A 25,914-nucleotide genomic window follows, 5' to 3' on the forward strand; every position below is an offset into this window, starting at 1 on the left:
TTCTACTTGGCTCGCTGAATCGGGTTGAACTCTTTGTCTGTCCTTTGGCGATGATGTCCCGGAGAGGAGGAGGACCAAGCTCTCGAACAACAACATAATCTGGGGAATCGCCTTCTTTTCGCATCTCAGGTCACAGTTTACTTGGAGTGCATCATTACCGGGAGTCAGATCTGAGGGTCTTTGGAACGATTGTGATTGTGGTCGCAGAACGTGCAAATACCTCTCTCTATTGCGTCTTTCCAGAGTTTTCTTTTCCGACCAACACCACTATCCATCTTAGTAGGAACCCGCAAGCCCGGACAGATCATCACTTCTTGGCCTTCTTGGACGGCCTCGCGTTCTTCTCCTTCCTCTTCTCCTTCAGCAACCTGGCCTTGCGAATATCCGTCGCGCTCTTGAGCTCCCGCCGGCTGCCCTCGCCGTCCTTGTACTTGCCGATGCGCTTCTCGCGCGCCTCGGCCACGCGCTTCTTGCGCACGTGGTAGTCGTCGCGGTACTTGTCGGCCTCCTTGGGCGCCTTCTCCTGTTTGTGCTTGTAGTGTCGGCCGCCGGGGGCGCCCGGCCCGCTGCCGAACTGGCGGACCAGGGTGGGTTTCTCGGTCTCGCCGACCCCGGGCAGGCGGCCGAGCTTGTTGGCGCGGCGCCACTTCTCAAACCGGCCGCTCTGGAAGGAGGCGGCGATCTTGACGCCGGACTCGCCGCGGATCATCTTGACGCCGCGCGACCCGTCCTCGTCGTTGGCGCGCGCCACGTACTTGCTGTGCCGCTTGTCCCAACGCATCTTGGGGCGCGTCGGCAGGCCAAACGCCTTGGCTCCCTCGTCGTTGGCCAGGTCCATCGCCGCGTCGCGGGCCGCCTCGACAAACTGGGCGGTGCCGCCCGAGTTGACCCCGTAGGCCCGCTCCTCCGCGAGGCTGGTGGTCCGGGGCGTGTACGACATGAAGACTTCTGGGTCCTGGAACGAGGTCTGGCCCTTCTTCGCCTTGGCACTGCTCGTCACTGTCACCTCGAGTTCCGATTCGGAATCCGAATCGTCCTCTTCCCGGGCGCCTGGCCCGTCTGCGCCGGGTCGGTCTTCGTCTGGTTCCCCGTGTTCCTTGGGTTCGCCCCCGTTCTGTTGGGCTGGCAACCCATCGTCGCTGTCGCCGGCGTCGGCCATTTCCGTGTCCTCGTCGTTCTTCTTCTCGGTCCTCCGCGGTCCAACCCTGGCCCTGAAGTTGCGCATCACCTCGGCCGCCTTGTTCTTTGCCGATTTGCCCTGAGGGCCGATCTCAAAAATAGTTTCTTGCGGTTTGAAACTGCTGATCTTGGATAGCAGGCTATCCCGCGCTTCTTCGGCGCTTGCGGCTGACTCTCCAAAGAGGGGGTGCAGCTGGGTCCAACTCTTGGAGGCGATGATCTCACGAGCCCGCTTGACGCTCTGGCTCGAGGCTGAATTCCTCGTCTTCATGTAGAGCTTCTCGGCCTTGATCGTGACCTTCTTGAGAGCACTGATGTCGTCCTCATCACCGAGCACCTTCTTCACCCATTCAACGTTGTCTTCGAGCTCGGCTCGTATCAGTGTGCCAATCACAACGTCCTGCGCGTAAGATGGTTCCTTGACCTCCTGACCGACGACCAACCTTCTGCCGAGGAAGAGCTGGAGGTCCAGGAGATACGGGAGGTCGGACTCCCGCACGAGAGCATAGGCCCAACCGCGTTGGCCGGCACGCGCTGTTCGGCCGACACGGTGGACGAAGATCTTCGGCTGAGGGGGGAAATCGTAGTTGATGACGTTGGCGAGGACCGGGATATCGATACCGCGAGCAGCAACGTCTGTGACTACCAGGATGTTTGACTTGCCCCTCCGGAAAATCTCGACTTGGATCTTTCGGGCCGTCTGGTCGAGGGAGCCATAGACGTACGATACCGAGAACCCGGCGTGCCGCAGTAATTGCGAGAGGTATTCTACGTGGTGCTTGGTAGCTGCGAAAATGATAGTCGAATGCTCCGTCGGCTTCTCATTCCGACCGGGCCGGTCCGAGCCGCGCTTCCGTTTCTTCGATTGTGGTTCTTGGGTCTCTTCCGCGGCACCTTTCGGCGGGCCTAGTGGCATCTTGATCACATTGTGGAGAATGTGAAGAAGGGCGCCTTCCTTCTCACCGCCCTTCACCGAGAAGAAAGCGCTTTCAAGGTCGGGAGACACTTTGGTCTCGGCGTCGAGCCTGACAAGACTGGGCTCTTGAAGACCGGCCCTGGCGAACTCGACCAGGGACGACGGAAGGGTTGCCGAGAAGAGTAATGTCTGCCTCGATGGCGGAAGAGCATGCAGGATCTCGGTGAGCTGAGTGGCGAAGCCCATCTCGAACAGCCTGTCTGCCTCGTCGAAGACGACGTAGCGAATAGATGAGAGGTCGAGGGACATTTCGACCTTCAAATGTAAGAACCGACCGGGCGTAGCAATGATAATGTCCGGATTAGTAGCCATCAAGCCGAACTGCTCCTCCAGGCTGTCACCACCGACCAGCAGGACGGTCTTGAGGTCGGTCCCCCTGCCCAACTCCTTGACGACTTTGAGTGTTTGCAGTGCCAATTCACGAGAGGGCGACAGGATGAGAGCTCTGGCGCCGACCCTGGCGCTGTGGGCCTTGAGATGCTCAATCATGGGGATCACGAACGCGGCCGTCTTGCCGGAACCAGTGCGAGCCATGCCCACCACATCGCGCTTGTCGAGGATGAGGGGTATCGTCTTGCGTTGAATCGGGGTCGGGACGGAAAAGCCTTTCCGGGTGATGGCCCGCAAGAGATTCGCATTGAGACCTGTGTGGGCACGGGATAAGTTCTACAATGTCCCCCCCCGCGGAAGAGCAGAACAGAAGGGCGGGAACAAACTCACCCATGGCCTGGAATCCGCCGCCCTTCTTGACCGTCTTGCCCTGCAGGTTAGAGGATTTCCGGTTCGAGCTCCGCTGCTGCATAGCAATGAAGGCCTCGTCATCGTCGTCGTCGCCGCCGTCGCCGCCACCGTCCGAGTCGCCATTGTTCAGCAAGTCTCCGAAATCGAGGTTAGCGGACTTTTTGGGGACTTCGACGTCGCTATCGCTGCCGGCTTCATTGGCGAACAACGAGCCGGCGATGTCGACTTCGTTCTCCGACATGGCCGGAGAGGCCGCCCGTCTCTTCATGGTGGAGGCGTCTGCGCTGCACGCGGGGCGGTGATTGAACCCGAGACTTGTAGACACTGCGAAGCCCCCCAAAACTTTCGTTGATGGGGCAAAACACAGAGCTACCGTTATCGCGCTGGAGCAGAGGAGCCCAGGGCCGTCGAGGGCGGCGTGTGTTGTGAATTTTCGGAACAGCCTTCTAAATTTTAGTGGGGCCGAACCTCTTATCGCTTCGGTATCGCTCCCTTATCGCAGCCGGCGGCAGCAACCTCTCTCTCCCAGGAAGCAACAAGACAGCGTTGAGCGGCGCCAACAAGAAGCACCTTTCGTTCCTGGTCCAGTTATTGACCACCCGACAGCAACAGAACGACCGCACCGGGGCTACGAGCACAGCAACCGCACCAGGATGGCCACGCAGGACGCACAAGACAGGCAAGATGCGAAGGACGATGCTCCCGTCGACACCAGGGACGCCCTAGAAGTGCTGGAATCAGAGGCAAAGGAATGGGAGAAGGTGGGCTGACGATGATGAGGGACCGCCGTCGTCGACAAGGCGCCGTGACTGACAGCTCCGACAGGATGCCGAGATCGACCGGATATTGAAAGCCTTCAGACTCGACGCGTAAGAAGAGTTCCCTCCCCCTTTCAATCCCCCCACGCCGCCCTCACTTGATCGATCAAACAACCATCACAACCATCCGGCCCCTGGGTGCTAACGCCAAGCCACACAGCTACGCCGTCCTCGGCCTCAAGCCCGGCGTGCCCGAATCCGACATCAAGGCCGTCTACCGCAAGAAGTCGCTGCTCATCCATCCGGACAAGACGAGGAACCCGCTCGCGCCCGAGGCCTTCGACCGGCTCAAGAAGGCCCAGACGGAGCTCATGGACGAGAAGCACCGGCGGACGCTCGACGAGGCCATCGCGGACGCGCGCATGCTCGTGCTGCGCGAGAACAAGTGGACCGTCGACAGCCCGGAGCTCAAGACGGAAGAGTTCGAGCGCAAGTGGGCCGAGAAGACCAAGTTCGTGCTGATCGAGAACGAGCACCGCCGCCGCCGCCAGATCAAGGCCCAGATGCAGGAGGAGGGCCGCGAGCAGCGCCGCCAGGAGGAGGAGGCCGAGGCCCGCCGCCGCAAGCGCCAGCACGAGGAGGAATGGGAGGCCACGCGCGACCAGCGCATCAACAGCTGGCGGCAGTTCCAAAAGAGCAAGACCGCCGGCGCCGGCGGCGGCGGGAGTGGGGACGGGCCCGAGAAGAAGAAGAAGAAGAAGCTAAAGCCTATCGGTTGAGCCAATCTCTCTGTCTCTCTCTCTCACCCTCGATCCTTTCCTTCTGTGTCCCGACGAGGACCTTTGCAAAAGCGTGACTCTCCAAGAGTCGCATCTAGCGGGCAACGGCGCATGGAAAATCCAATGCTTTTTTTTCCTTCTGTGAGTTCATCTTGGGGGAGAAATAGGGTGTGCTTTTAGTTGGCCTAACCGTGATATCTGAAGGGCATCTATTATTCTTCCTTTCTGGCTTCCGGCGACCTATAAACGAGGATACAATTGACACGATCCGGGGAGTAAGGTTAGAAATTATTGCGAGATTGCTCATACCCAACGGTCCGTAACGCCACTTCATCGTTAACAGTAACAGTTACCCTTGTTGACTTTTTATTTTTCTCTCGTAACAGCATCAGTGGTGGCATGACATCAGCTCAACGGGTGTGACACCTAGAGCCCTTAAAACCCGAACTCTCAACTTCCAACACTTATTTACTTTGGCGCGTGCTTCTTTTTGTACTGAACGAACCTCCCCAGATTCAGGAGCGCCTCGTCCGCCCGCGTTCTGAGCTCTGCCTGCGTCCTCTTGTCCACCCCCTTGGCCAGCGCCCTCATCTTGGGCACGAACTCTTCGAGATGCTTTAGAAACCCGTCCTTCCAGAACACTTCCGCGTCGCACGGCGCCTCCTCATCGCCGTAAAGGTCAAAAAGTTGGTTGAGCGCCTCGACCACGTCGGCAGGCGGCGCGGTCTCACTGCTGCTGAGGATCGTCATGAGGAAGACGCCGACTTCGCGGTTGACCTCGATCGGGGCCGGATCGCGAGCCAGCGAACCCAGCACGCCGATGCACTTGACACCGAGGCCCTGGAAGGGGTCTTCTTGCGCTTCGCCAGCATCTTCCTGACGAGCTCCAGGTTGTTGTTGTTGTTGCTGTTGCTGCTGCTGCTGCTGCTGCTGCTGCTGTTGTTGTTGTTGTTTTGCCTGGTTCTTGGAGGCATGGTAAAGAGAGATGAATTTCCGATGCTGGCCTCCATCTGCCGGAGTCTCACCATTCAGAGTGCGCGCCACGGCCCACGCGAGGCTGGTGATCTGAGTGGCAAGTTTGAGGTCGGCATTGTCGGCTTCAAGGATAGGTGCTATGGTTTTGCGCCAGATCTTCTTGGCTGTCGGGGACCAGGCGTTGAAGATGTGGGCGTTCTCACCGTCGGCGAACTCGAGGCAGGATATGGTCCAAGCAATGTTGTTCAGAGCGGATAGGGCGCGCGACTGGATAGCGAGAGCTTCTTCGCTACCGACGGTTATGTTGGATAGACGTATGAGCTGAGGGACGGCTCTCTGGATGAGTTCCCTAAGCGTCGGGAGGTCGCTGAGATCGGCTGCCCCTGAACCCTCTTCACCGACGACGCGGTTCATATCGGCTTCCATTTCCGAGTCGATTGAGTCGTCGTCTCCGTCTTGCTCTTCATCCTCGCTCTCTTCTGCCTCGTCTTCATCCTCCCCCAGCCCAGCATCCGAACCTTGGTCCACATCCATCGCGTCCGCGTCCGCGTCCTCGAAGCCGTTCCATTCCTCGTCGGCCTTTGCGGCATCGAGGGGTGCTTTGTTGCCCTTGACAAGGGTATCTTGGAAGTCAGTCCCGATTGAGGCCAGTATCTCCAGAGCGAGTTGCGTGATTTCGACATGGCTAGAACTGCCATTGGTTTGCGCACCGCTTGGGTTGACCTGCTCCAGAGCCCGGGCCAGGCTCGGGACTAGAACTGCGTCGCATGCGCCGTCCTTTCCAGGGCTGTGATCCAACCATTGCAACGACGAGAAGACATTGTGCAGGACACCGCAGGCGAGCACCGCTCTCGGACCGGTTCCGGTGGCAAGCTTCAGGAGGACGTCATAGCATTGCGTCTCCTGGTCGTTGGTCATGGCTTGTCCCAGCTGGAGACTGTCTTCTGATACCGTAGCGAGACACGAGAGGGCCTCCTCGAAGATGTCCTGGGGGGCGACGTCGGTGGCGGCCAGGCGGAAGAGGAGACGCAGGATCGTTTGGTTCTGAACAATAGCGTCATGGATTTCCTCACGGGCCAACGCAAGAAGGTTCAGGAGCGTGAGCAGAGAGCTGGTGATGCTCCATACGAGCCGTTGTTGGGCTTTCAGCAGCTTGGAGAAAGCGGGGTCGGTTGCTGTAAGAGTCTCGATAATCTGCTCCGCAATCAGCCTCTGCGGCTTGTACTGTATATGTGCTATGAATATAACAGAGAGGGGCACTTGGGTATACTCACCGCCTTAGCAGCATGCTCGATCGCAGTCAAAACATCGATTCTGTACAGGTGTACGCAGAAATCCGCCTCTTCCTCTTCGGCCAGAACCTTGAGAATCTCCCAACCTGCTGCCCTGCTATCAATGCTGTTGTCGGTGAGGGTCTCGGTGAGGACGACGTGGACGACCTGTTCGCGTAGGAGCAGTTTTCTGCACTTGGCATCCTGCACGATGTTGGCAATTGCGCCGGCGGCTGCCGTCCTGGACTTGATGTCTGGACTTTTCAGGTCCTTGAGCACCGGCAGGATTTTGCTCTCACGGAGCTTGGCGAGCTCGGGGTCCGTCGGCGGCTTCACCGGCTTTGCAATGGGATCGCTGCGGTTTCCCCGCGCTCTATTTCGGCGAGACTTGCCCATACTTGCCACAACAATTAGCTTCACAATGACGAGACGATTTCTTCTCAAGTCGTTGTGTCCTTGTATGATTCTGACGCCTTCCGGTTCAACCACGTCCTGTACAACCGGTTGCCCCCGTTGATGGGAAAAAAAAAAAAACCTTTGGCGAAACAGGTATTAAAAAAAAAGGCAAAAAGTAACCAAAGCTGCCCCTCTTCTGCCCCACCTCTTTCCGCTGTTGCAGGCCCCGCCGTTGAGCAGTGGGGTGTGCGTCCCTTGCTGTGGATCAGCGCTAGAAGCGGAACAGGGGGGGGAGCAACAAAGGCGAGACACGTTGATCTGGAAGGTACTCCGTAGAGCTACGGATTACTCCGTTATTAACGATTTCCAAGCTCCCGGGCCCAATATTCCTCGCCCACCCAAGAGCAGGTAGCTCGATCCCGCGAATCGCGTCGCCGTGACGCCATTCACTCGAGCAAATGTCGACGACTTGGAATCGCTAGAATCTCGATGACTGGCTAGTTATTCCATTGACTAGTGAAGCGCGGTTGGCTCAACGCCGTCTCCTCGGCGATCGCACACAGCAAGGCAACGCCGAACACACCATCAGCGTCCTTGGGTAGCAATTGCGGCCAAGATGGGAATCATGTTTCTCGGAAATGAAGAGTTGGGCAAGAAGGATGATGACCACACGCCGACCAAGCTTCCCTTGGTCCGACCACGATGGAATGCCGCGCCCAGGCCCCCCAGAGGCAAGCTCGTGAAGCGGCTCGCCATTGCCTTCGTGCTTGGGCTCTTCGTCTACATTTTCATCAGCAACCTACCGACAGACGTTCCAATTCGTGATCGACGCCATCCCGTGTATCGTCCGGCATTCGACTCAGGGAGCCCTGGTGCGCCGAAGCCGAAGCCGAAGCCAAAGTCCGGCTGGGGGCCCCATCGGCCGAGCTTCCTGACACCAGGCTCTCCCAGCGAGGACTCCGCGTCATCTTCGTCGGCCTACAACGGGCCGCTATTATTTGAAAAACTGCTCCCGTCGCTCCAAGCCATCCACGGCACCGGAGGAGCCTCTCCTATGAACAAGAATATCCTGTTCGCGGCAGCTAGTTTGAAGAGCGCTGCGCTGCTGTTGCCCATGGCGTGTCAGATGGGGGATGAGCAGAGGAACCATGTACACTTTGCGCTTGTTGGCGGGAGCGACATCAATATGAAGCGGCTACAGGCCCTCAATGGCATCGACGAGTCGTGCCAAGTTATCTTCCACGGCATGTGCAGCCCTTACTAAGGCACTCTCGAGAAGGGTTCGGTCGCTAATATGACGGTAGATGCTCGCCCGGATTTTGCAACAACCTCGTCTCCCGAGCGGCTTAAACGGAGTGTCGCGCGCGCTTTGTGTAAGTGAGCTGCTCGAGACCCTTTTTTGGCCAGAGTTTGACAGTCCGACAGTCCACATCAACAAGTACATGCACCCGCAGGCCGCTATCGTGGATGCTTCCGACTTGGAGGAGGACTATTTTCTCTCTGGGATCAGGAAGCAAGCCGCAGACTCTCGCATACCGCTAATTGAGCTGCCCGAGAATGCGCACTCACGGCTCTCTTGGATCACACAGCTGGACAGCTCCTCCTTGGCAGGTATGAGCACTGGCCAGCCGTCCTTTTTAGTTATCTTGCTAACATCCAGAGCAGCTTGGGACAAGGTTCGCATCGACATACTTGTTCAAGCGCCTCCGTCAGGCTCGGGAAGCCTCATCCATCTGCTGAAGTCGTTGTCAGCGGCCGACTTCTCGGCAGGCTCAACCCCCCACCTAACAATTGAACTACCGCATGGCGTGGATCGTGCGACAACTGAGTTTCTCAAGACGTTTCAGTGGCCACCGGGGCGTTCCAACATTCCATCTCATCCCCGGCAGCTCACCCTGAGACATCGTATACCGCGGGATAGTTTGACAGAGGAAGAGAGTGCGGCGCGATTCCTCGAATCGTTCTGGCCGAGCAACTCGAAATACTCTCACGTACTTGTCCTGTCGCCCCAGGCTCAGCTGTCACCCCAGTTCTTCCACTGTAAGCTTCCAAAATCCGGTGATCTGCGCCTTCTCTGCTGACTGCTGCTCGCACAGATCTCAAGTATTCTGTTTTGTATTACTTGTATTCGGGGACCGCCGCTGCACAGAAATGGGACTCTAGGCTTTTGGGGATAAGCCTCGACCTACCTTCTACTCAACTGGACGGCTCGAAGCCATTCAACCCCCCTTCGGGAAAGGGAGCGACCTCATTTATCTGGCAAGCCCCCAATAGCAACGCTGTGCTGTTTACGGGCCAGAAATGGACCGAGCTACACGCGCTTGTTTCCCGTTTGCTTGAGCATCAGCGCAGGACGCAACCACTCCCTGCCTTTTTCACCGAAAAGCTCGTCAGCAAGAAGTATCCCTCATGGCTGGAACATGCCCTGAAACTCTCTCGTGCCCGAGGCTATTGGACCATCTATCCGAGTGACGTAACGGCCAGGAACCTCGCTACCATCCATAGCGAGCTTTACAGAGCACCGGAGGAGTATGAGAAGGAACTGGCTGGAAAAGAACTATCCAAAAGTTCCGAGTTTCCTGTCTCCGCGGGGACGCTCTTTGAGATCCTTCCGGGTGGCAAGTTGTCATCATTCGACGAGATGCCTATCCTGCTTTGGGATGGGCAGATCACTGCGTTGTCCGGCCTTGATGATGCTGCGGCAGCCTATGCAAACGAGTTCAGACTCGCGGTAGGGGGTTGTGAAGCTTTGTCACCCGCGGACTTGACGCGGAAGAGCTCCATGAGTGATTTATTCTGCGTGATGGATGGCTGAACATTCCGGCGTCGCTTGAGAGAAATATTGGATGTTGTCATGTGCTGTACAAGCTGTGTATTGAAAGTGTAGGCATCAGCCTAAAAAGCGGTGGGTACAATGGTTCTATGGAGCATATTCATTATGTCACTCACGTCAGGGTCATCCGCTGGACGGGCCTTGGAATATCTCCCAAAGATGACGGCAGAAACAAGAGCAAACAGTAACAGATTGTTTTGGTTACCAAAGTCTCATTCATCCGCCCTCTCGTTCAACTTGTTGACCACTAACAGCAGTACGCATGCGCCAAAGATAGATAAGGCTATTGCAGCCATGACCTGTGGCATGTCAATCGAGACGCGCTCTATTCTAGAATGAGGGGAGAAAAGGGTAGACACAGAGGGTACCCACGGTTTGTGTCTTCCACCCGCTCTGTACAATTGCCGCCCTGCGGCTGTACTTATTGACCGTTTCTGTTCCAGGAACAACAATCAGCGACGCCCGCTCCTCGCTTATCGAGGTCCGTAAAGCTATATAAGCGTGCGAAAAACTCAAAGGCAGCAAATATGGGTGGTTAAAGGCGGTTAGGCGGAAAAGGAATTTCGTTAGGAAGATCTCGAGGAGACAGAGGAACGCACTTGTATAGTTAGCGACACCAACGCCCAAACAGCAAACCGACAGCGCCCAGAAGATGGCACCCAGCGGCTTGGCCATGCGCAGCTCAATTTCGGACGCCGTTTTGCGCAGGTGCTACCAACAATGTCAGTGAATTTCGTTTATTCGGTCTACCCGGCATGTTTCTCGGCCTAAAGCAGCAGCCTCGGGAGCACAGAGACCGCTCGAGGCAGCCGCACGGGGGGTATGAGATAGCGGATGCGGCTGTGGCTTACAAACGAGAGCACGATGGCGACGGCCACAATGGACATGTAAATGGAGAGACGGAGGTAGGAGAGGAAGGCTGGACGGTGCAGGAGCGCAATACGCGCACATGCGGGTTAGAAGGCCTGAAACAACCATATTCTGGAGTAGGGGAAAGGGGTTTGGGGGGGCTTTGGGTGCAGGGGAGGGAGGCGTACTCCGCTCGTTTGCGCAGTGGTCGCGGCAGTCGCTCTGCTCGTTGTCAAAGAGGAGGGGCCCGAAGGGGGGCGGGAGGCAGAAGATGTTTCGAATGCGGCCGCGGCTATTGATCAGACGGGGAGAATTAGGGGAATTCCCTTTTGGTTAGAGCTTGCCAAAAATGATGCCGAATTCGTTGGGCGTGCGTGGTGAGATGCTGCCTTACTCTTCCATTTCAGATAAGTCGACAGGGCGAGTAAGCGACGTTATCGGGGCGCAGAAGTGGGAGCAGGAGGACGGATCGTCTTCCTCGTCCGGAGGAAGCGTTGTCGGTGTAGGCATTTTCGGAGCACCGAACTTGGAAAGTTTGACGGTAGAGTGCTATCCTTAACTCACTGTTGGGTTGGCCGAATATTCAGGTTGAAGCGTTTGCCAAGGTCCCTCTCTTTCCGACGCCGGCCGCTTTGGTGGTTGAGGCGCTCAATCTGGTGCTAGTTGTTGGCCCGTCTTGTGTTGAGAACCGGGTCCCATTGGCCAATCAGGATGCTGTTCCCTTCAAAGGTAAGTGAAGGAAAGCCCCGACCAGGAGAAACAGGAAGAATAAAGAAAAGTCGGGAAGATGAAAATAGGAAACACAGAACAGCAGCTGTGCGGTTCAAGGACGATGTCAAATGTTTGTGCCGCGTTCTGAACTGCTGCGAAATAATAGACCTGGACCGCCTGCCCGACCTGGGTGGTCCAAGTTGTAGTTGCGTCAGAGCTGTGCGAATCAGGGAACGAACAAGTTAGTGCGCCTTATCAGCCTCAGGACCCCACACGCAGCATCTGCCTGCGGGGCACGCGTAAAGTGCTTGCTGCCCAGGCGCGTCGCAGCGCGTCTTGCACTTGCCATCTTGCCCCCCGCCATCTTGCAACACACTCGACACCCATCGGATCCCATCCAGCATATACAGGCAGACTACTTATCATGAGTATGTTTCATAAACTTTTCATAAACTTTGATAATCAAAAGGTTGGAAAAAGTGGTACTGACCGTTGTTTCCCAGCATCGTACGGCGGCTACCAACGAACGGGCTACGGCGCCCAAGGCGGCGAAGATGGCGGCGGTTTCATGGGCGCATCGCAGCAAGGAAGCCAAGGGGGCGGCAGCGGAGGAAAGGTGAGCAGTGCTACCCGTCATCCCCTCTTTGCCCCCTTCCCTTCCCTTCCCCTCGGTGCCGACAATTTCCCCCACTCCCTTACTCACTCGTGCCCTTGAGCTAGGCGGACGACACCCTCCGCCCAGTAACCATCAAACAATTGATCGACTGCAAAGAAGCTTATCCGGGCGCCGAGCTGGCCGTGGACGGCGTGCCGACCACCCAGGTGACTCTCGTCGGTCAGGTGCGCTCGGTGGCTCCGCAGGCGATCAACGTCGTGTACCGCCTCGACGACGGCACCGGCGTGATCGACGTCAAGAAGTGGATCGACGCCGAGAAGCCCGATTCCGTGCAGCAGTTCGCCCCGGGCACGTACGTGCGCGTGTTCGGCCGCCTGCAGAGCTTCAACAACAAGCGCCAGGTCAGCGCTCACTACATCCGCGCCATCGAGGACTTCAACGAGGTCAACTATCACCTGCTCGAGGCGACGTATGTGCACCTGGCCCTGACCAAGGGCCCGGCCGGGGGCGCCGGGCAGCAGCACCAGGACGACGGCGGCGACAGCATGTTTGTGGACGGCGGGTACGGGGCCGCCGGCGGCGGCGGCGACGGGGGCGGCTCGGTGGCGATGCAGGCGAGGCTGGGGTCGTGCTCGAGGAACGCGAAGACCGTCTTCAACTACTTGGCCAACGCACCCGGGACCGACGGTGTGCACCTCAACCAAGTCGCGTCGGGGACGGGCTTGTCGGCAAAGGATATCATGGCTGCTACGGAGGAGCTGCTGGGTCAGGGCCTCATCTACACCACGCAAGACGATGAGACGTGGGCTATCCTGGATTACTAAACAAAAGCTCAAGACGGGCTCGAGTTGGGGCACGGGGAGACAATGGAAATGGAACGGGACCTGGAAAAGGGCTGCATTGGAAGGGATACCATGGCGCCGGCTGTTGTTTGGCACGTCTTGCTAAAGGTTTTTTTTTCCTTTTTCCTTTTTGGGGTCTTTGTTGGCTCATGTTGACGAGACTTGTCCACAGGGCTGAATATGTTGCTCTCTTGAGAATACTAGACTGTAGTTTCAACAGAATGAGTGATTGCGGCTAAATTGCTACCTACGGACGCGGCCTACTTCTCGAACCGACCGCTGCAGAGCTGACCCGGTATTCCAGGACGGTTCGACATCACTCGAGCAGACCATGCATGTTGAATGCACATCGAGTCAGCCGAATCAAAGCCCAGTTGATGGACCAAAAGCAAAACAATCGCAAAATAAAGAACAATACGAATGGAGAGAAGAAATAAAACGAGATATGAGCACCAACAAGGCATCGGATCCGTGGTTCACTCGTCACTCGGGCGACCCATCCCCTTTTGCGCTCATGCCACCTCACATCGGCTTCTTCACAGCGCCGGGGAACCTCTTTCTCGCACTCGGGTTCGGACTGGCGTAAGCGACCTTGCAACCGGGCACGCGGGGCTCACGAACCATGATGGACAAGCGAACCGGGACGGGCCCGCGCTCAAGAAAGATGTCCCGTTTGACCTCGAAGTCAAACTTCTCATAGTAGGCATTGTTGGCCAGCGAGCTGGATTCCAGATATATGGGTCGGTTTTCGGCGTCGGCCTGTTTTATGACATGAAACGTTTCACCCGTCAGCCAGTGGGAAGTCGAACTCGGTGTGAAACAAGAGGGAAGGATGGGCGGTTCGGGGGTTCACTATAAGGGAAAAAAGAGGGAAAGGGAAAAAAGAAAGAAGTAAGGAGGAAGAAGGGGGGGAAGGATGGCCAAAGGGCGTACACGATCAAAAGACTTACCCGCGCCATCACATCCTTCAGAAGCTTCGCAGCGTACCCTCGACCCTGCGAGCTGGGCTTGGTGCCGAGATAGCTCAGGTACCACTCCTCGCCGTTGCGGTCGCCGAGGACCTGGGCCTTTGTGTCGTGCAGCAACGGCAAGATCTCGTCGAAGTAGCGCTTCCTGGCCTCGTGCGAGAACTGGAAGTAGAGCCGCCACATGCCGCTGCGGAGCTGCGTCCACCATCCGTCGAGGTGTTTTCCGGGCGGCACCCTAAAAGAAGAACAAAAAGGAACAAACGAGCACAACTCTTGTCAACATTTGCGAGGTCCCCTTTTACAAGCAGGGAATTGTATCAAAAACATAAAAGAGAAAGAAAAAAGAGGGGAGAAGAAAAGCACAGGGTAAAAGGGGGGAGGAAGGGAGGAAACATACCAGAGCGCCACGCTATCACACTCGGGGCCCACGGCCGTGACCAGCCCGCTGATGCAGTGCGCGGCCACCGTGTACACCAGGAAGTCGACATGCAGCCTCCACTTGCTCTCCTCGGCAGTCAGGTCGCTGCCGCCGCCGCCGCCACTCCTTCTCCAGCCGCTCTTCTCGCTGCTGCTGGCGGTAAAAGAAGAAGAGGAAGAGGAAGAGGGAGAAGGAGAGGAAGGAGAAGCAGTGGCTGCGTCGCCGCCGCCGCCGCCGCCGTCGTCGTCGACGAGGTAGCGGGCGTAGTCGTCGGTCGCAAAGGCGTGGGCCAGGGTCAGGGCGGCCTCGGTGCACTCGGCCATGCCGACGACGCGCACCGAGCCTTCCTTCCAGCGGGCCGGGATCAGCGAGCGCTTGGTGAGCGTCGCCACGACCGTCACGCCCTGCGGCTTGGTGCCGGCGGCCGTCGTCGTCGTCATCGTCGTTGTTGTCATGCTGCCGGGGCTGTCGGAGCCTGTACTGCTGCTTACGGACGACGCCATGATGATGGTGATGATGGTGATGGGCTGGCGGTATTACTACAAGTGGTGCTGTTCGTACTTGAGCTAGACACGGCCGAGGGTCTGCGCGAGACAGTCGAACAAAAGGTTAGACTACATGGGACGGCACAAGAGGGAGGTAGACGGGCAAAGGCAGAAAACGGACGCACTTCAGTTTGGTTTCTGATATATTCTGGATACTATCGCCCGTGTGGACCCTTGAGAGTTGCGTTCTCGAGATGGGCATGAATCTGGACGGATGGCGCAGGCAGTTGAGGGCGGTTCGAATGTCAGCCGACATCAATATGGTTCTGTTGCCGTCGAGCTCCTCTGCGGGTGGATTGAAGGTTTGCGTTTGTCGGTATGTGTGTGTCAATGTTGACTATGATGATTGTGCAGAAGAAGGGATGGAAGTCGGTCGGAGCCGGTGTTCTTAGGTACGAGGAGACGCGATCTTCTTGGGCTCGTCACACAGGCACGCAAACAACGCACAACACACGCACACGCACACGCACACACCCAGAGGATGCTTTATTGTGTGCGAGCGGGATGAGGTGTATACGCCGGGTGATGGCAAAGCAGGCAGATGTGCCCTGTTGGAATAATGCCCCCGGAATGGGGGGACTTGAGCGCGGTCTTGACGTTTAGCTTTGCTATTATCGTTCGAACTATGAGACGCTGCTATCCAGAAGCACCACGAACAGGAGGGAAGGAGAGGAGGAGAGCACAGGAGAGGACGAGGAGGAATAAGTAGGCGGCTTCTCTGGCCTAACAATTTCCGAGACACGTGGGACAGAACGAGGTAAGCGTAACGGGGCAGAAACGGGATGGCATGGGATCGTGGCATCCTCAACCGAGCACGAGAGCAACAGGTATCCTCTTTGATTTGCACATGCACTTACGCTCGGGCTTGCACCTGCGCTGCCTCGACCACTTGTCTGGCGAGGAAACGCTCAGTATCTCGGCCGGGGAATATCATACGACAGGGATGCCGCGAGCCTCAAGGTGCCAGGGCGGTGGGATCCATTGGCCAGGCCGGCTGCCCGCAGGGGAGGGAGGAAAGCCACCGGCAGCAATCCGCCGGCCGCCTCCGGGGTGTGGGGGGCTGCCGAGCCCCGGGTTATCCGAGAGACCAGAGCGGAAGAGGCAAGGGAGGTGACGCTTTCCCCCGTCAAAATGTTTGCTGCCCATGTCCGGGCTGCGGACGATACGTAAATCCAGAGCTGGTCTGGACGAAGAGATCATCCAGAGCCTGTTTCCTTCCATTCGAGATTGTCAGTGCCAAGCACGTCCAGTCAGCGATCGCCTAGTGTAGAGACAAGGGGCCATGCAAGGCGGTCAGGTGACGGGGGGGTTGCGATATCCCGGTCTCACAAGAGGCGTTTCCCCCAACTCCAGCGAAGTGGCGTCGTCGGAGGAAACCCGACGTGGACAAGAAGATCCGCGGCATGTCCCAGGCGCCCCGAGCCTCCGCCTCCCCCAGCCCAACCGGCGTTGGCTGCACAGAAAATTGATTGTGAGATAGCATGATTCCGATTCAAATGTGTCGCTCGCTCCAAGAATGTATAAACTCCCCGCAGTCATTATTATTTATTTCTTCTCTCTTCTCTCCCTCCCAGCGCCCTCCTGCAATCGTGCCTTGCCCTGCTGTTCTGTTGTGTACCGCCCTTGTGATGCAAGATGCTAAAAAGGGAAAGCACTGGGCTTATTGAGCGGTTGGGTTCTTGGCTCCGCAAAGATACGGAGCGGATATCTTAGGCTTTAGAATAGGGAAAAAAAAAGGGAGCAATTGGCGTTGTCAGCTCCCCAAGCTGCAGCTCCCATGACATAGCGCGGATGCTCCCGAAACCAGACGTATCTCGTCGATCACATCCGCCGAATCTCCTGCTCGTTCATGTACTTCTCCAAGCCCGAGTCGAGGTGTGCCCACCACTCGAAGAGCATCGAGTTGCAGATGAGCTTGAACCAGGGGGTGAACTTGAGGCTCGGGTCCTCAAACATCTGCTTCAGGCGGTCGGCCGAGACGTACTGGGTCGCCTTGACCTCGTTCGGGTTCGGCGCCAGGTCGACATTGGCCTTGATGAAGAGGATGTAGTCGACTAGGAAGAGTCACGCTGTTAGCATGCACGTTTCTGCACAAGGGCGCGGGATGTGCGTGGGTCGGCTCACTCTCGTGCTCGCCCCATTGGCCGTCGCTCGGCGCCTTGTAGTGGATGCGCGTCAGGAAGCGGAAGTCCTCGAGCGGCACCTGCTCCTTCTTAATACCGAGCTCGTGCTCCAGCTTCCGCTGGGCGGCGTGCTTGACGCCAAGAACGGCGTCTGGCAGGTTGGCGCCCGTCTCGTTGGACACGTTCAGGGGATGGGAGCAGCAGGTGTTGGTCCACATGTCGGGGAAGGTAATCTTCTCCGAGGCGCGCTGCTGCAGGAGCAGCTCGTTCTTGTCGTTGAAGAGGAACACGGAGAAAGCTCTGTGGAGGAGGCCCTTGTTGATGTTCGTCATGAGGTGGCCTGGTAGGGAGGGGGTTGTTGGTCAGCATAACAGGTCGACGTTGTGGTATCGACAACCTCTCTCTGATTCGACGGCGTGCTATCGGCAACTCACATAGCTTCTTGCTCGCAGTCCCGATCGGGAAATCATTCTCGTCCAGGACAATGCAGACTTCATCCATCAGGCGAATCTGCTCCTCATCGTGACCCTCGAGAGCCGCCCCGCTCGTGTCGATGTCGGGAAAGAGGCGGAGGATCGCGTCGGCAGTGATGGGCGCGGTGGTCGTCGCGGTGGTCGTCGCGGTGGAGGACATGGTGCTGGTGGGCGCGATTCGGGATATGCAGCTCGCGTGTCAAAGATGGCGGGTATGCGAAAGGAGGTCGGTCGGGGGAGGGATCGGCAACAGGAGCGTGCAAACCTCTTGGCTTTATCTTATCCTCAACATTTCCAGTTCGGGCTGTTGCCGAGCAAGGGGTCCAGAGGCGAATATGGTCGGGACCCCGCCAAAATTTAAAATCAGATGGAGACCCACCGGTTGCCAAGTCCCTGGGGCAAGCCCCCGTACTTGCAGTACGAGTAGCTCCTCCGTGCTCGTTACACTATTGGTATCTACCGCTGGCGATTAATAAATGGCCAAGCTATGGAACCTAATCCGTACCTTGCTGCAACCACGCAATGTTCTCTCGAGAAAACAACCAAATTGTAGCAACCGCTTCCCAACTCTGGATTGAAGCTTCCGATCTAAGAAACAAAAGAAAAAGAAAAAAAATAAAGATGGCATCGACCTCCAGCTTTCCAGGCCAGCTCCTCCGATAGGTAACTATGGAAGTTCGGCCATCATTTCTTTGGCACTATCCGGTCCTTCGCCATCGTTACTTTATCCAATTCTCCGCCCTTTTCCTTTTCCTTTTCCTTTCCAGCGGATGCCTGACACACGTAGCGCCAATACAAGCGGGCCATGCGATTGACTGTCTTGAGCAAAAATGATGAAAGCACAGCACCGAGCCATGTGCGCGACTTTGTCAGAGAACGGTGACCATCCTTGACAAGCCGGTTAAGCATCACGAAGCGAGGACACAGTGGGATTGTGTGCCAAACTGGGAGCTGCATAGAATTAACGCAGCGAAAGGCAACCGGTGTCGTCTACGCACCGCCACCCCTGGGTCGAGCAACCTGGGAAGGCGTATGAGACACTGATCGTATCCAACGCACGGCTACCCAGAAGCATTCCTATGCTCGGCTTCTCTAACAGCTTGGTGCCAGTCGAAGCTGAACGTGAACAAGTATTCGGCCAGCGAGACACTGCAGTGTTGTTAGTGGAGTCGTCCTCGGCAAAGTGTTGCAAGAAAAGGAATAATGAGACTCACGTCAGCAGTCCGATAGTGACACCGAACCAGAGCCCGCTGAGTTTCCAATCGAGGCCGAAGCCCAAACCGAAGGAGAGGGGCAACGCCACCAGGTAATAGCAGACGAGGTTGGCATAGCCTCCAAACTCTTGACGGCCGATACCTCTGAGCAGTCCGTGTGAGACGGCACCCATGCTGTCAAACAGCTGCATTACCGCGCAAACAGGGAGCGTTCGGGCGGCCAGGTCAATGACTTCTCCGTCCTGCGTGAACAGTAACGGTATCTGGTATCGGAACACGGATAGGAGCGTTAGGTTGAACAATCCCACCAGCACTCCGCCGGCGATGGTCTGCCTGGCTGGTTAGCGACGGCAAACGGACAACCCCCCCAACCGAGCAGGCCGGAGAGACTTACGACTTTGGCGGATGTCTTTGCCGCATCAACGAGCTTGGCACCGATGAGGTTAGCAACCCGGGTCGAGCCGGCGATGGACAGCGGGAACGGGATCTGGAACGTCGTGCTCGTGACCGTCACCAGCACGCTCTGGGCGGCGAGGAATTCCACGCCCATCCGACCGGAGGCCAGCGTCAGGATCTCGAAGGCGAACCACTCGGCCACGACCATGACCATGCCGGGCAGGGCCAGCCTGATCATGGGGCCCCAGTTCCTCAAGGCGCTCCGCCGAAACCCGCCCCAGGCCTGGGCGCCGTCCACCTTCCAGACGTACAGGGCGAGGAGCAGGGGCATCAGGTTCTGCGTGATGGCGACCGCCATCGGGGCGCCGATGAAGCCCAGGCCCAGCTGCCAGACGAAGAGCCAGTTGAGCAGGGCATTGACGGGCGCAGCCACCAGCAGCACGTAGGTTGTCGCGTGGAACAAGCCCTGGGCCTGGACGAACCTCTTGCCGCCCTCGAAGGCGGCGTAGGCCGGGGTGCCCAGCACGACGACGCGCAGGTATTTGGCGGCCAGGGCGGCGCTCTCGGGCTCGATCATGGACGCCAGGATGGGTTCGGCAAACATCCAGATGACGGCGACGGGGATGAGAAGCAGGAAGAGGAAGTAGGTCATGCGCTGTAGCTGCAGGCCGACGAGATGCTTGTGGCCGGAGCCGAAGGCCTGAGCGCACAGCGTGTCCAAGCTGGTTGCCAGGCCCTGAACCGGCGCGTAGCACGTGATGTTGGCCGTCATGGTGGCCAGCGACGCGGCGCCCAGCTCGAGGGTGCCCAGGCGGCCGACGGCGAAGATGGAGGCCACGTTGAGCGAGTACTGCAGCAAGAAGGTGACGATCAGCGAGCGCGAGTAGACGGCGATCGTCTTGGCCTCGCGTTGCCACGTCGTCCGGATCTGGCCCGCCGCGACCGCGGCCTCCCACTGCTCGTTGAGGCTCTCGCGTCCTCCGGCCCCATAGGGTGGTCGGCCATGCTCGCCCGACGAGGACCGGTGGCTGCGGACGGAATGGGGGATGAGGGGCGAGGTCTCGTCGGGCGGCGAGACCGCGATCCGCGGGGCGGGAGACTCCTCGTCGCCGCCCGGGCGGCGCACCTTTGTGCTGAACAGCCACCGGTACAGGGCCGAGAGCCGGCCGGCCAACCCCCCCCGCTTGGGGCCGTGGTGCTGGTGCTTGGGCGGGAGGATATGGTTGTCACGGAGGAGGGAGCGCTCTGCGTCGCGGCTGCGAGTGCGCTCCATCCTCGTGAGCACCGGCGGCTCGTCCAGGGCGCCCGGTCCGAGGGCGGGGCGCGTGGTGCCAAAGGCGATGCCGCTTGGCCGGCGGTAGAGCGTTGGCCCGGGCATGTCGTCCGACTCCTGTTCGCCTTCTTCCTCCTGGAGGGCCTCGGAGTCGACGGGAATATCCTCGTCCTCGTCGGAGCACTCGGCCAGGTCACGGGCGAGCATCTCCTGCGCAAGCGGCGACGCCGAGCGGAAGGACGAGGAAAAAGCCGATGCGACGCCATTGGGGGCAGTCGCCGCCGCTGTCGAGGAGGAGCCGTCCTTGGTTGGAATCGGCTGGCTTCGAGGGCTGGGAGGCATTTCGCGATGACTATGTATCTAAGTCGGCGAATGAAAATACGACCGAGCCCGGGGGGCTGTATAACCGTCACCGAACCGGCAACGGAACCGGCTGCAACGTCGGGTGTGGGCCCTGGAACTGTATCCCTCTGAAATGCGCCCGGATCTTTGGATATGTATCAAGTAGGTGTGAATTCTCAGGCCCGGGTCGGACGAATATTCCACGATGCACACGGATGACTCGAAACGGACCCTTGACCGCAGCTTGAGCCCACGCCGCAGAGGCAAGGAACGTGCGCCGAGATTTTGCGTTTCCAAGCTCGGCAACCGAATGAATGTTTAGATATCGAGTCGAGTTCACCCTCCTCCAATCACACACGCCAATTGTGACGGCGAGCAGAAGAGAAGATTAAGATCCAGGGAGGACGTCGAGGAGACTTAGTGCCCGAGTATTCGAGAGTGAAATCACATCAACCCAGACTTCTCGGGACCATGTCTAAGACACTGCATCAGGCCCAGCCCGAAGCTGCTGGTGACGTACGGACTCCTGGTAATTCAAGAGTTTCCGGAGTACGGAGCACCGTAGGGGACTCCGCATGTTTTGTGCGGAATTACGGATTTACATAGGTACGGATTACTCTACGGAGTACCTAGGTGCGGGGAAAGCTGTGGGCTTATCGAGCCGCTAAGCTGCGATTAGAAGGCGGTAAAATGTTGCAGAGTGGGCGAAATTCCGAGTGAAAGCTCGCCGGCTTGCGCAACAAAAGGCCCCCCGAAAAACAGGGCATTTCGCAGCACGAAAACATGGGGAAACGGCGTTCTCACGGCCCCGACGGCGCCGCAGCGTCGCGGAAAAGGCAGAAGACTGTGCACGAAGCGCCGACGTCAGAGGAGGTTCACACGAGCAGACAACTGCAGCAGCTGCTCTCCTTCAGTCAAGACCCAGCGCGGGCGCGGCACGGTGCGTTTGAGCTCACACGATTTCGCTTACTTGCCGAGTCGGCCCATCTGACCTTTTTTGTTCTTTTTTTCCTCTGTTTCTAGGTCTGCAGTCCTTCAAGCTCTTCCTCGACGATCTTCTCGACCCCGACCGCGACCATGCCGACCGCCCTAGGATCCTCCGGGACTACCTCCGGTCCGCGAACCCCTCCGCCGACGAAGAGAACCCGGTCTACCTGCCGGACATCATGCAGACATGGAGCTACGCGAACCAGACCAACAACGACAACATCATGTCGGCCGTGGCCGTCGTCCTCGCCCTGCTGCTGAAGCTGCTCTCGCAGTCTCTTGACACGGTGCCCTTCGGCCTCGGCATCTGCAGGACCCTGCTCCAGAAGCGCCAGCAGGAGCTCATCGCGCGGAACCTGTCGGCAGACAAGGGCAAGGCCTTCATCATTTCTCCGACTCTGCGCATGTTGAGGGAGGCCATCAGCTTCGACGGCGGCGCCATCGCAAGACCCTTGTTCCGCGCCAGGGCATCCACCCTCAAGTCGCTGGCCCGGAACATGGGCATCGTCCACATCGGGGATGAGGCCGAGGATCCGAAGCGGCCGTCTCCTCGGACCAATGCCATCCTCTTCTTCCTCAGCGCCCTCAAGTATCTCCATCCCGAGGCCAAGAAGGAGCTGCTCTCCCAGAGGGACATTGTGTCCGCCCTTACGCGCGACGTCAAGCAGGACCCGCCGTATCTCGTCCGGGAGCTTTTGGATGGCTTGCGGAGCCACGTGCTGCTGGATGACAAGCTCCCGAGGGAAGCCAAGGGAAACTTGCTGAACGCATCCACTCTCACCCGCCTCTCGGCGCTTTACCAATACCGTCTGGACGCCCAGGTCGAGGATGGCCCCTCGATTTCCGACCTCGCCCACGAATTCCTGCTGCTGGCATGCACGAATCCGGCATGCGGCGTGCTGAGGCAAGACTCGGGCTTTTACCCCCGAGACGCCGATCCGAACGCCGCGATCCCCGCCGCCGAGCTGGATGACTTGGGCTTGGAAGCGATCGTTTGGGTGAACAAGTACAAGACCGAGGTGCCCGTTCGGAACTTCGCCTTGTCCAATTTCCTGCTAAACCTACGTCCGTGGTCCAGCGTCAAGCAGAGCGAGCTCATCACCTCCGTCTTTAAGGTCGCCCCCGAGCTGGTGGCCAACTACTTCCTCGCCAGCAAATCCTTCACCTTTGAGCCAAAGCTCTCGGCAACGTGGATAGGATATGCCGCCTTCATCTTCAACGTCGTCACTCTCCCTTTACCAGACCATTTTTGCCGCGCGACCGCCTTTCCCGAGCTCCCGCCACCCCCCTCAATCGTCATCGACAACATCCTCCCGGCCCCGCTGAACCAAAAGACATTATCCCGGAGCTTGGCGAATAAGTCGAACCTGATCTCGTTCTTTGCGACTCGAATCTTGGTGGTCGCGATCGAGAAGCTGGAGCAAGCAATCAAGATGCACCAGGACCCTTCGCACTCCAACGGGACAGTCTGGGCAGAGGCCGCGCGCAGGCTGGTCGACGAGTTCTGTCAACGGAGCCCCGGTATCAAGGAGATGATCAACGCGTACCGGTCCGTACCCGAAGGCGATCTTCTCCACCGGGAGGCAGCAAGTCGGTTATTGCGCCTCTGCTACGAGGTGCTCCCACAAGTCGCCCTTCTGGCCAAGTTCGACGTCTCCCCATTCCTGGAGACAACCCTCGCTCGTCTGTCTCGGCGAGAGCTGAGCGATGCCCGCGATTTTGCCCTGAGTCTCAAGGAACTGGAAAACCTGCTCGCCATCGCCGGGTATTCACCTGGGATGCGGTGGCTTGCCGCTTCCGAGGCTCTCTCCCTTTCCCCATTCACCCTCCTGCTCAAGGTCTGCGTCGATGCTCCCCATGGCGTTGCCCTCGAGACAATACGGACGGTGCTCAACTTCGTTGCCGTCGAGCAGCAACTAGTACCCGCCGAAAACAAACACCCCGGGCTGCTCGCGCTACTCGAAGCGCTGCAATCCTTACGGCAGTCCTCCCCGGATTCGGTCGCGCACCTGTGGCCGTTCTTGGATAACTGCTTGACTCGCTGTGCAAACGCCCCGGTCAAGTATGTTGAGAAGATGCAGGATCTGGTTCACGAGTCCACCTCGGGGCCAGACCAGGACTTAGCTGGTGCGGTTATTAGTCCCTTAACTGTGGCCATCCTCGAGCAGTTGCCGTTCGTCGCGGCAAAGGAGGGCGGGGATGCCACGATCAGGGCCCTCGGTCGCTTTCTGCCCAAGTTTCTGGGACTCTCGGCAACTGCCGGGGAGAGCCAGCCGTTACTCGACCTGGTCTTTTCGAAGATGGTGGCACACCTCTCGGACACAAAGGGCAAGCTCGCCAAGGCCGGGGTCCCGAGAAACCTGGCGTTCGAGCACAACACACTGCAGCCGACTTCGGAGCCCAAGAGCAGGAAAGGTTGGGATACGACGACCGGGCAGCAAGAACCACGGCCCGAGCCGGCCGTAGATGAAGAAGTTCTAGAGAACACGCTCCACGTGCCAGACGGCCTGGAGGCGGACAACTCGGCATTAATGAAGTGGTCGTCCAAGACCGTGGACGAGCTGGTCGACGAGGGTTATCTTGCATCTCTCATAGCACTCCTGGCGTCGGAGCATGCCAGCATACGAAAGGAGGCGCTCGTCAACATCCTCAAGGCAGCGGCCAAGATCAAACAGTCCGAGTACGAGGAAAAGGAGCAGGTCTGGCTCCTCCTGTCGGAGATCGCCGAGACCGCGCGCGACAGCATCAACGACGAGCCGTTGCCGAGCACCATTGTCTCGTTTGCTTGCCACGGGCTCAACGTGCTTCGCGACCCGCTCTCCAACCTCTACGCCAAAGTCAACCTGTTCCTCACGCGCGGGCCGGTATGGAGCCTAGACAAACCCCCACTCCTGGACGAGATTCTGTCGGAGGACCCGGGCGTTGGCGACGCCTTCTACGCGCAGGCTAACTGGCTGCTCGGTTACCTAATCGACGGGCTGCGCACCTCACGCGACCTCGAGCTGTTCCGCAAGAAACGGGCAAAGGGACCCGTGTTGGAGCGCATCCTGGCCCTCGCGGCCAACCCGTACATGCGGCTGCCGCTCCGGAGCCAGGTGCTGAGGCTGCTATACCGAGCCACGCGCATCCAGGGCGGTAGCACGACGCTGACGACGAGGTTCGGGATCATGAACTGGCTCGAAGCGAGGCAGGCGGCTTGCACGGATGCCGCCGAGGCGGCTGTCTATGGGGGATTGCGCAGGAGGATCTGGGAGACGTGCGACCAGGATAGGGTGAGGGCGTGGAGTATGGGAGGATTGGACGGTGCCGCGTCATAGCAAGCGGCGGGTTGGTTGTGCCGTGACATCTTCAGAGGAGGTTTAAAGGAAAGAAAGAACAAGACGTTGCTTTGTCTGAAGCTCCTAGTGCCTCCGTTTCGGGGTTTGACTTGCTGAGCTCGATTGTGATGCCAAAGCTGTATATGTAGAGTACACCACGGAAAAAAAAATAAATAAATAAAAATAAAAATGAAAAATAAAACTAAAACCAAGCAAGCAATGAAACGTCTGCAGCAGCCAGACGTTGGCACCGTGGAATCGCAATGGCCCACGAGATCTTGGAAGCAAGTTAACCGGACACCTAGCTACTAGTAGTACCTTCTCCCAAGGTTGCCAAGGTTGTTATCCTGCCTGCCCACCTGAGGTGTCTTACCTATCGCTCCTACCTCGTGTCGGTACCTCCTTGTACCTTCTTCATACCTGCCTGAAGTGGTTCAGGTTGTGACTTGCAGAAAATCACATGGAAGAGGTGGACACGGGTTGTTTCCTCAACCTAAAGGCCATCAACAATCGACATTCCAGGCTCAAGAAGTTGATGTTGGCCGAAAACAGCAGTCGGGGTAATTTTGAAAACCACTTACGGATACCCCGCCACTCACCGCATGTTTTTACGTATGCACGGATTAGTTACAGTAGACTCCTGCGTACTGCGGAGAGATAATTCTTGTTGCTGGGCACCCTTGCCATGTTGCTGTCGCCACCCCAGCACATGGACCCTTGTCAGGCCGCGTTGTCAGAGGCTAGGGCCACAGTCGACAACCCAATTGATTTGATCGACTGCAACCCGCTGCCACAGGGTGCGCTCGAAACAAGGCGGCAGGAGCCCAAAACTTACCCAAACCATCAAAGCTTCCACAACTGGCCGATTGAACAAAACCATCCATACGTAACTCACCACCACCGCCCTTGGTACAAATCGCGCACTTGTTGCA

At 58.0% G+C, this 25,914-nt stretch overlaps 12 protein-coding genes across 12 annotated transcripts; 6 read left to right on the top strand and 6 right to left on the bottom strand.

Moving 5' to 3' along the window:
• Positions 1-201: 201 nt before the first annotated feature.
• Positions 202-3,305, bottom strand: MYCTH_2298870 (uncharacterized protein). Its single transcript, XM_003660429.1, has 2 exons — positions 2,876-3,305; positions 202-2,799 (listed from the first exon to the last, which is right to left on the bottom strand). Exons 1-2 carry the CDS (start codon positions 3,162-3,164, stop codon positions 308-310), a joined length of 2,781 nt encoding a protein of 926 aa, XP_003660477.1. The 5' UTR covers positions 3,165-3,305; the 3' UTR covers positions 202-307.
• Positions 3,306-3,380: 75 nt separating this feature from the next.
• On the top strand, positions 3,381-4,667 carry MYCTH_2298873 (uncharacterized protein). The gene is made up of 3 exons (XM_003660430.1): positions 3,381-3,657; positions 3,722-3,765; positions 3,875-4,667. Exons 1-3 carry the CDS (start codon positions 3,550-3,552, stop codon positions 4,431-4,433), a joined length of 711 nt encoding a protein of 236 aa, XP_003660478.1. The 5' UTR covers positions 3,381-3,549; the 3' UTR covers positions 4,434-4,667.
• Positions 4,668-4,705: 38 nt separating this feature from the next.
• On the bottom strand, positions 4,706-7,184 carry MYCTH_2298874 (uncharacterized protein). Its single transcript, XM_003660431.1, has 2 exons — positions 6,683-7,184; positions 4,706-6,602 (listed from the first exon to the last, which is right to left on the bottom strand). Exons 1-2 carry the CDS (start codon positions 7,073-7,075, stop codon positions 4,902-4,904), a joined length of 2,094 nt encoding a protein of 697 aa, XP_003660479.1. The 5' UTR covers positions 7,076-7,184; the 3' UTR covers positions 4,706-4,901.
• Positions 7,185-7,380: 196 nt separating this feature from the next.
• MYCTH_2298875 (uncharacterized protein) lies at positions 7,381-8,364 on the top strand. Its single transcript, XM_003660432.1, has one exon. It carries the CDS (start codon positions 7,692-7,694, stop codon positions 8,337-8,339), a length of 648 nt encoding a protein of 215 aa, XP_003660480.1. The 5' UTR covers positions 7,381-7,691; the 3' UTR covers positions 8,340-8,364.
• A 12-nt stretch (positions 8,365-8,376) lies between these two features.
• Positions 8,377-10,210, top strand: MYCTH_2298876 (uncharacterized protein; the record flags this gene model as incomplete). Its single annotated transcript, XM_003660433.1, has 3 exons — positions 8,377-8,686; positions 8,741-9,115; positions 9,172-10,210. 3 exons carry the CDS (start codon positions 8,380-8,382, stop codon positions 9,888-9,890), a joined length of 1,401 nt encoding a protein of 466 aa, XP_003660481.1. The 3' UTR covers positions 9,891-10,210.
• A 72-nt stretch (positions 10,211-10,282) lies between these two features.
• Positions 10,283-11,267, bottom strand: MYCTH_2037146 (uncharacterized protein; the record flags this gene model as incomplete). Its single annotated transcript, XM_003660434.1, has 5 exons — positions 10,283-10,342; positions 10,545-10,619; positions 10,760-10,827; positions 10,946-11,049; positions 11,152-11,267. Coding segments are annotated over 5 exons (423 nt in total), but the record flags the coding sequence as incomplete, so codon positions are not given.
• Positions 11,268-11,468: 201 nt separating this feature from the next.
• MYCTH_2124177 (uncharacterized protein) lies at positions 11,469-12,908 on the top strand (the record flags this gene model as incomplete). Its single annotated transcript, XM_003660435.1, has 4 exons — positions 11,469-11,486; positions 11,635-11,896; positions 11,972-12,084; positions 12,189-12,908. The coding sequence occupies 4 exons, from the start codon at positions 11,469-11,471 to the stop codon at positions 12,906-12,908; spliced, it is 1,113 nt and encodes a 370-aa protein (XP_003660483.1).
• Positions 12,909-13,448: 540 nt separating this feature from the next.
• MYCTH_89710 (GCN5-related N-acetyltransferase-like protein) lies at positions 13,449-14,815 on the bottom strand (the record flags this gene model as incomplete). Its single annotated transcript, XM_003660436.1, has 3 exons — positions 13,449-13,685; positions 13,877-14,129; positions 14,292-14,815. 3 exons carry the CDS (start codon positions 14,813-14,815, stop codon positions 13,449-13,451), a joined length of 1,014 nt encoding a protein of 337 aa, XP_003660484.1.
• An 824-nt stretch (positions 14,816-15,639) lies between these two features.
• MYCTH_2124179 (uncharacterized protein) lies at positions 15,640-16,027 on the top strand (the record flags this gene model as incomplete). Its single annotated transcript, XM_003660437.1, has 2 exons — positions 15,640-15,684; positions 15,770-16,027. 2 exons carry the CDS (start codon positions 15,640-15,642, stop codon positions 16,025-16,027), a joined length of 303 nt encoding a protein of 100 aa, XP_003660485.1.
• A 262-nt stretch (positions 16,028-16,289) lies between these two features.
• On the bottom strand, positions 16,290-17,803 carry MYCTH_2298881 (uncharacterized protein). The gene is made up of 3 exons (XM_003660438.1): positions 17,415-17,803; positions 16,982-17,320; positions 16,290-16,911 (listed from the first exon to the last, which is right to left on the bottom strand). The coding sequence occupies exons 1-3, from the start codon at positions 17,611-17,613 to the stop codon at positions 16,679-16,681; spliced, it is 771 nt and encodes a 256-aa protein (XP_003660486.1). The 5' UTR covers positions 17,614-17,803; the 3' UTR covers positions 16,290-16,678.
• A 597-nt stretch (positions 17,804-18,400) lies between these two features.
• On the bottom strand, positions 18,401-21,317 carry MYCTH_2298883 (uncharacterized protein). Its single transcript, XM_003660439.1, has 3 exons — positions 19,062-21,317; positions 18,668-18,996; positions 18,401-18,602 (listed from the first exon to the last, which is right to left on the bottom strand). The coding sequence occupies exons 1-3, from the start codon at positions 20,676-20,678 to the stop codon at positions 18,515-18,517; spliced, it is 2,034 nt and encodes a 677-aa protein (XP_003660487.1). The 5' UTR covers positions 20,679-21,317; the 3' UTR covers positions 18,401-18,514.
• Positions 21,318-21,461: 144 nt separating this feature from the next.
• On the top strand, positions 21,462-24,982 carry MYCTH_2049318 (uncharacterized protein; the record flags this gene model as incomplete). Its single annotated transcript, XM_003660440.1, has 3 exons — positions 21,462-21,618; positions 21,702-21,826; positions 21,992-24,982. The coding sequence occupies 3 exons, from the start codon at positions 21,462-21,464 to the stop codon at positions 24,980-24,982; spliced, it is 3,273 nt and encodes a 1,090-aa protein (XP_003660488.1).
• Between the last annotated feature and the right edge of the window lie 932 nt (positions 24,983-25,914).

Source organism: Thermothelomyces thermophilus, chromosome 1 (genome assembly GCF_000226095.1).
Source record: "Thermothelomyces thermophilus ATCC 42464 chromosome 1, complete sequence".
Taxonomy (NCBI): Eukaryota; Fungi; Ascomycota; class Sordariomycetes; order Sordariales; family Chaetomiaceae; genus Thermothelomyces; species Thermothelomyces thermophilus.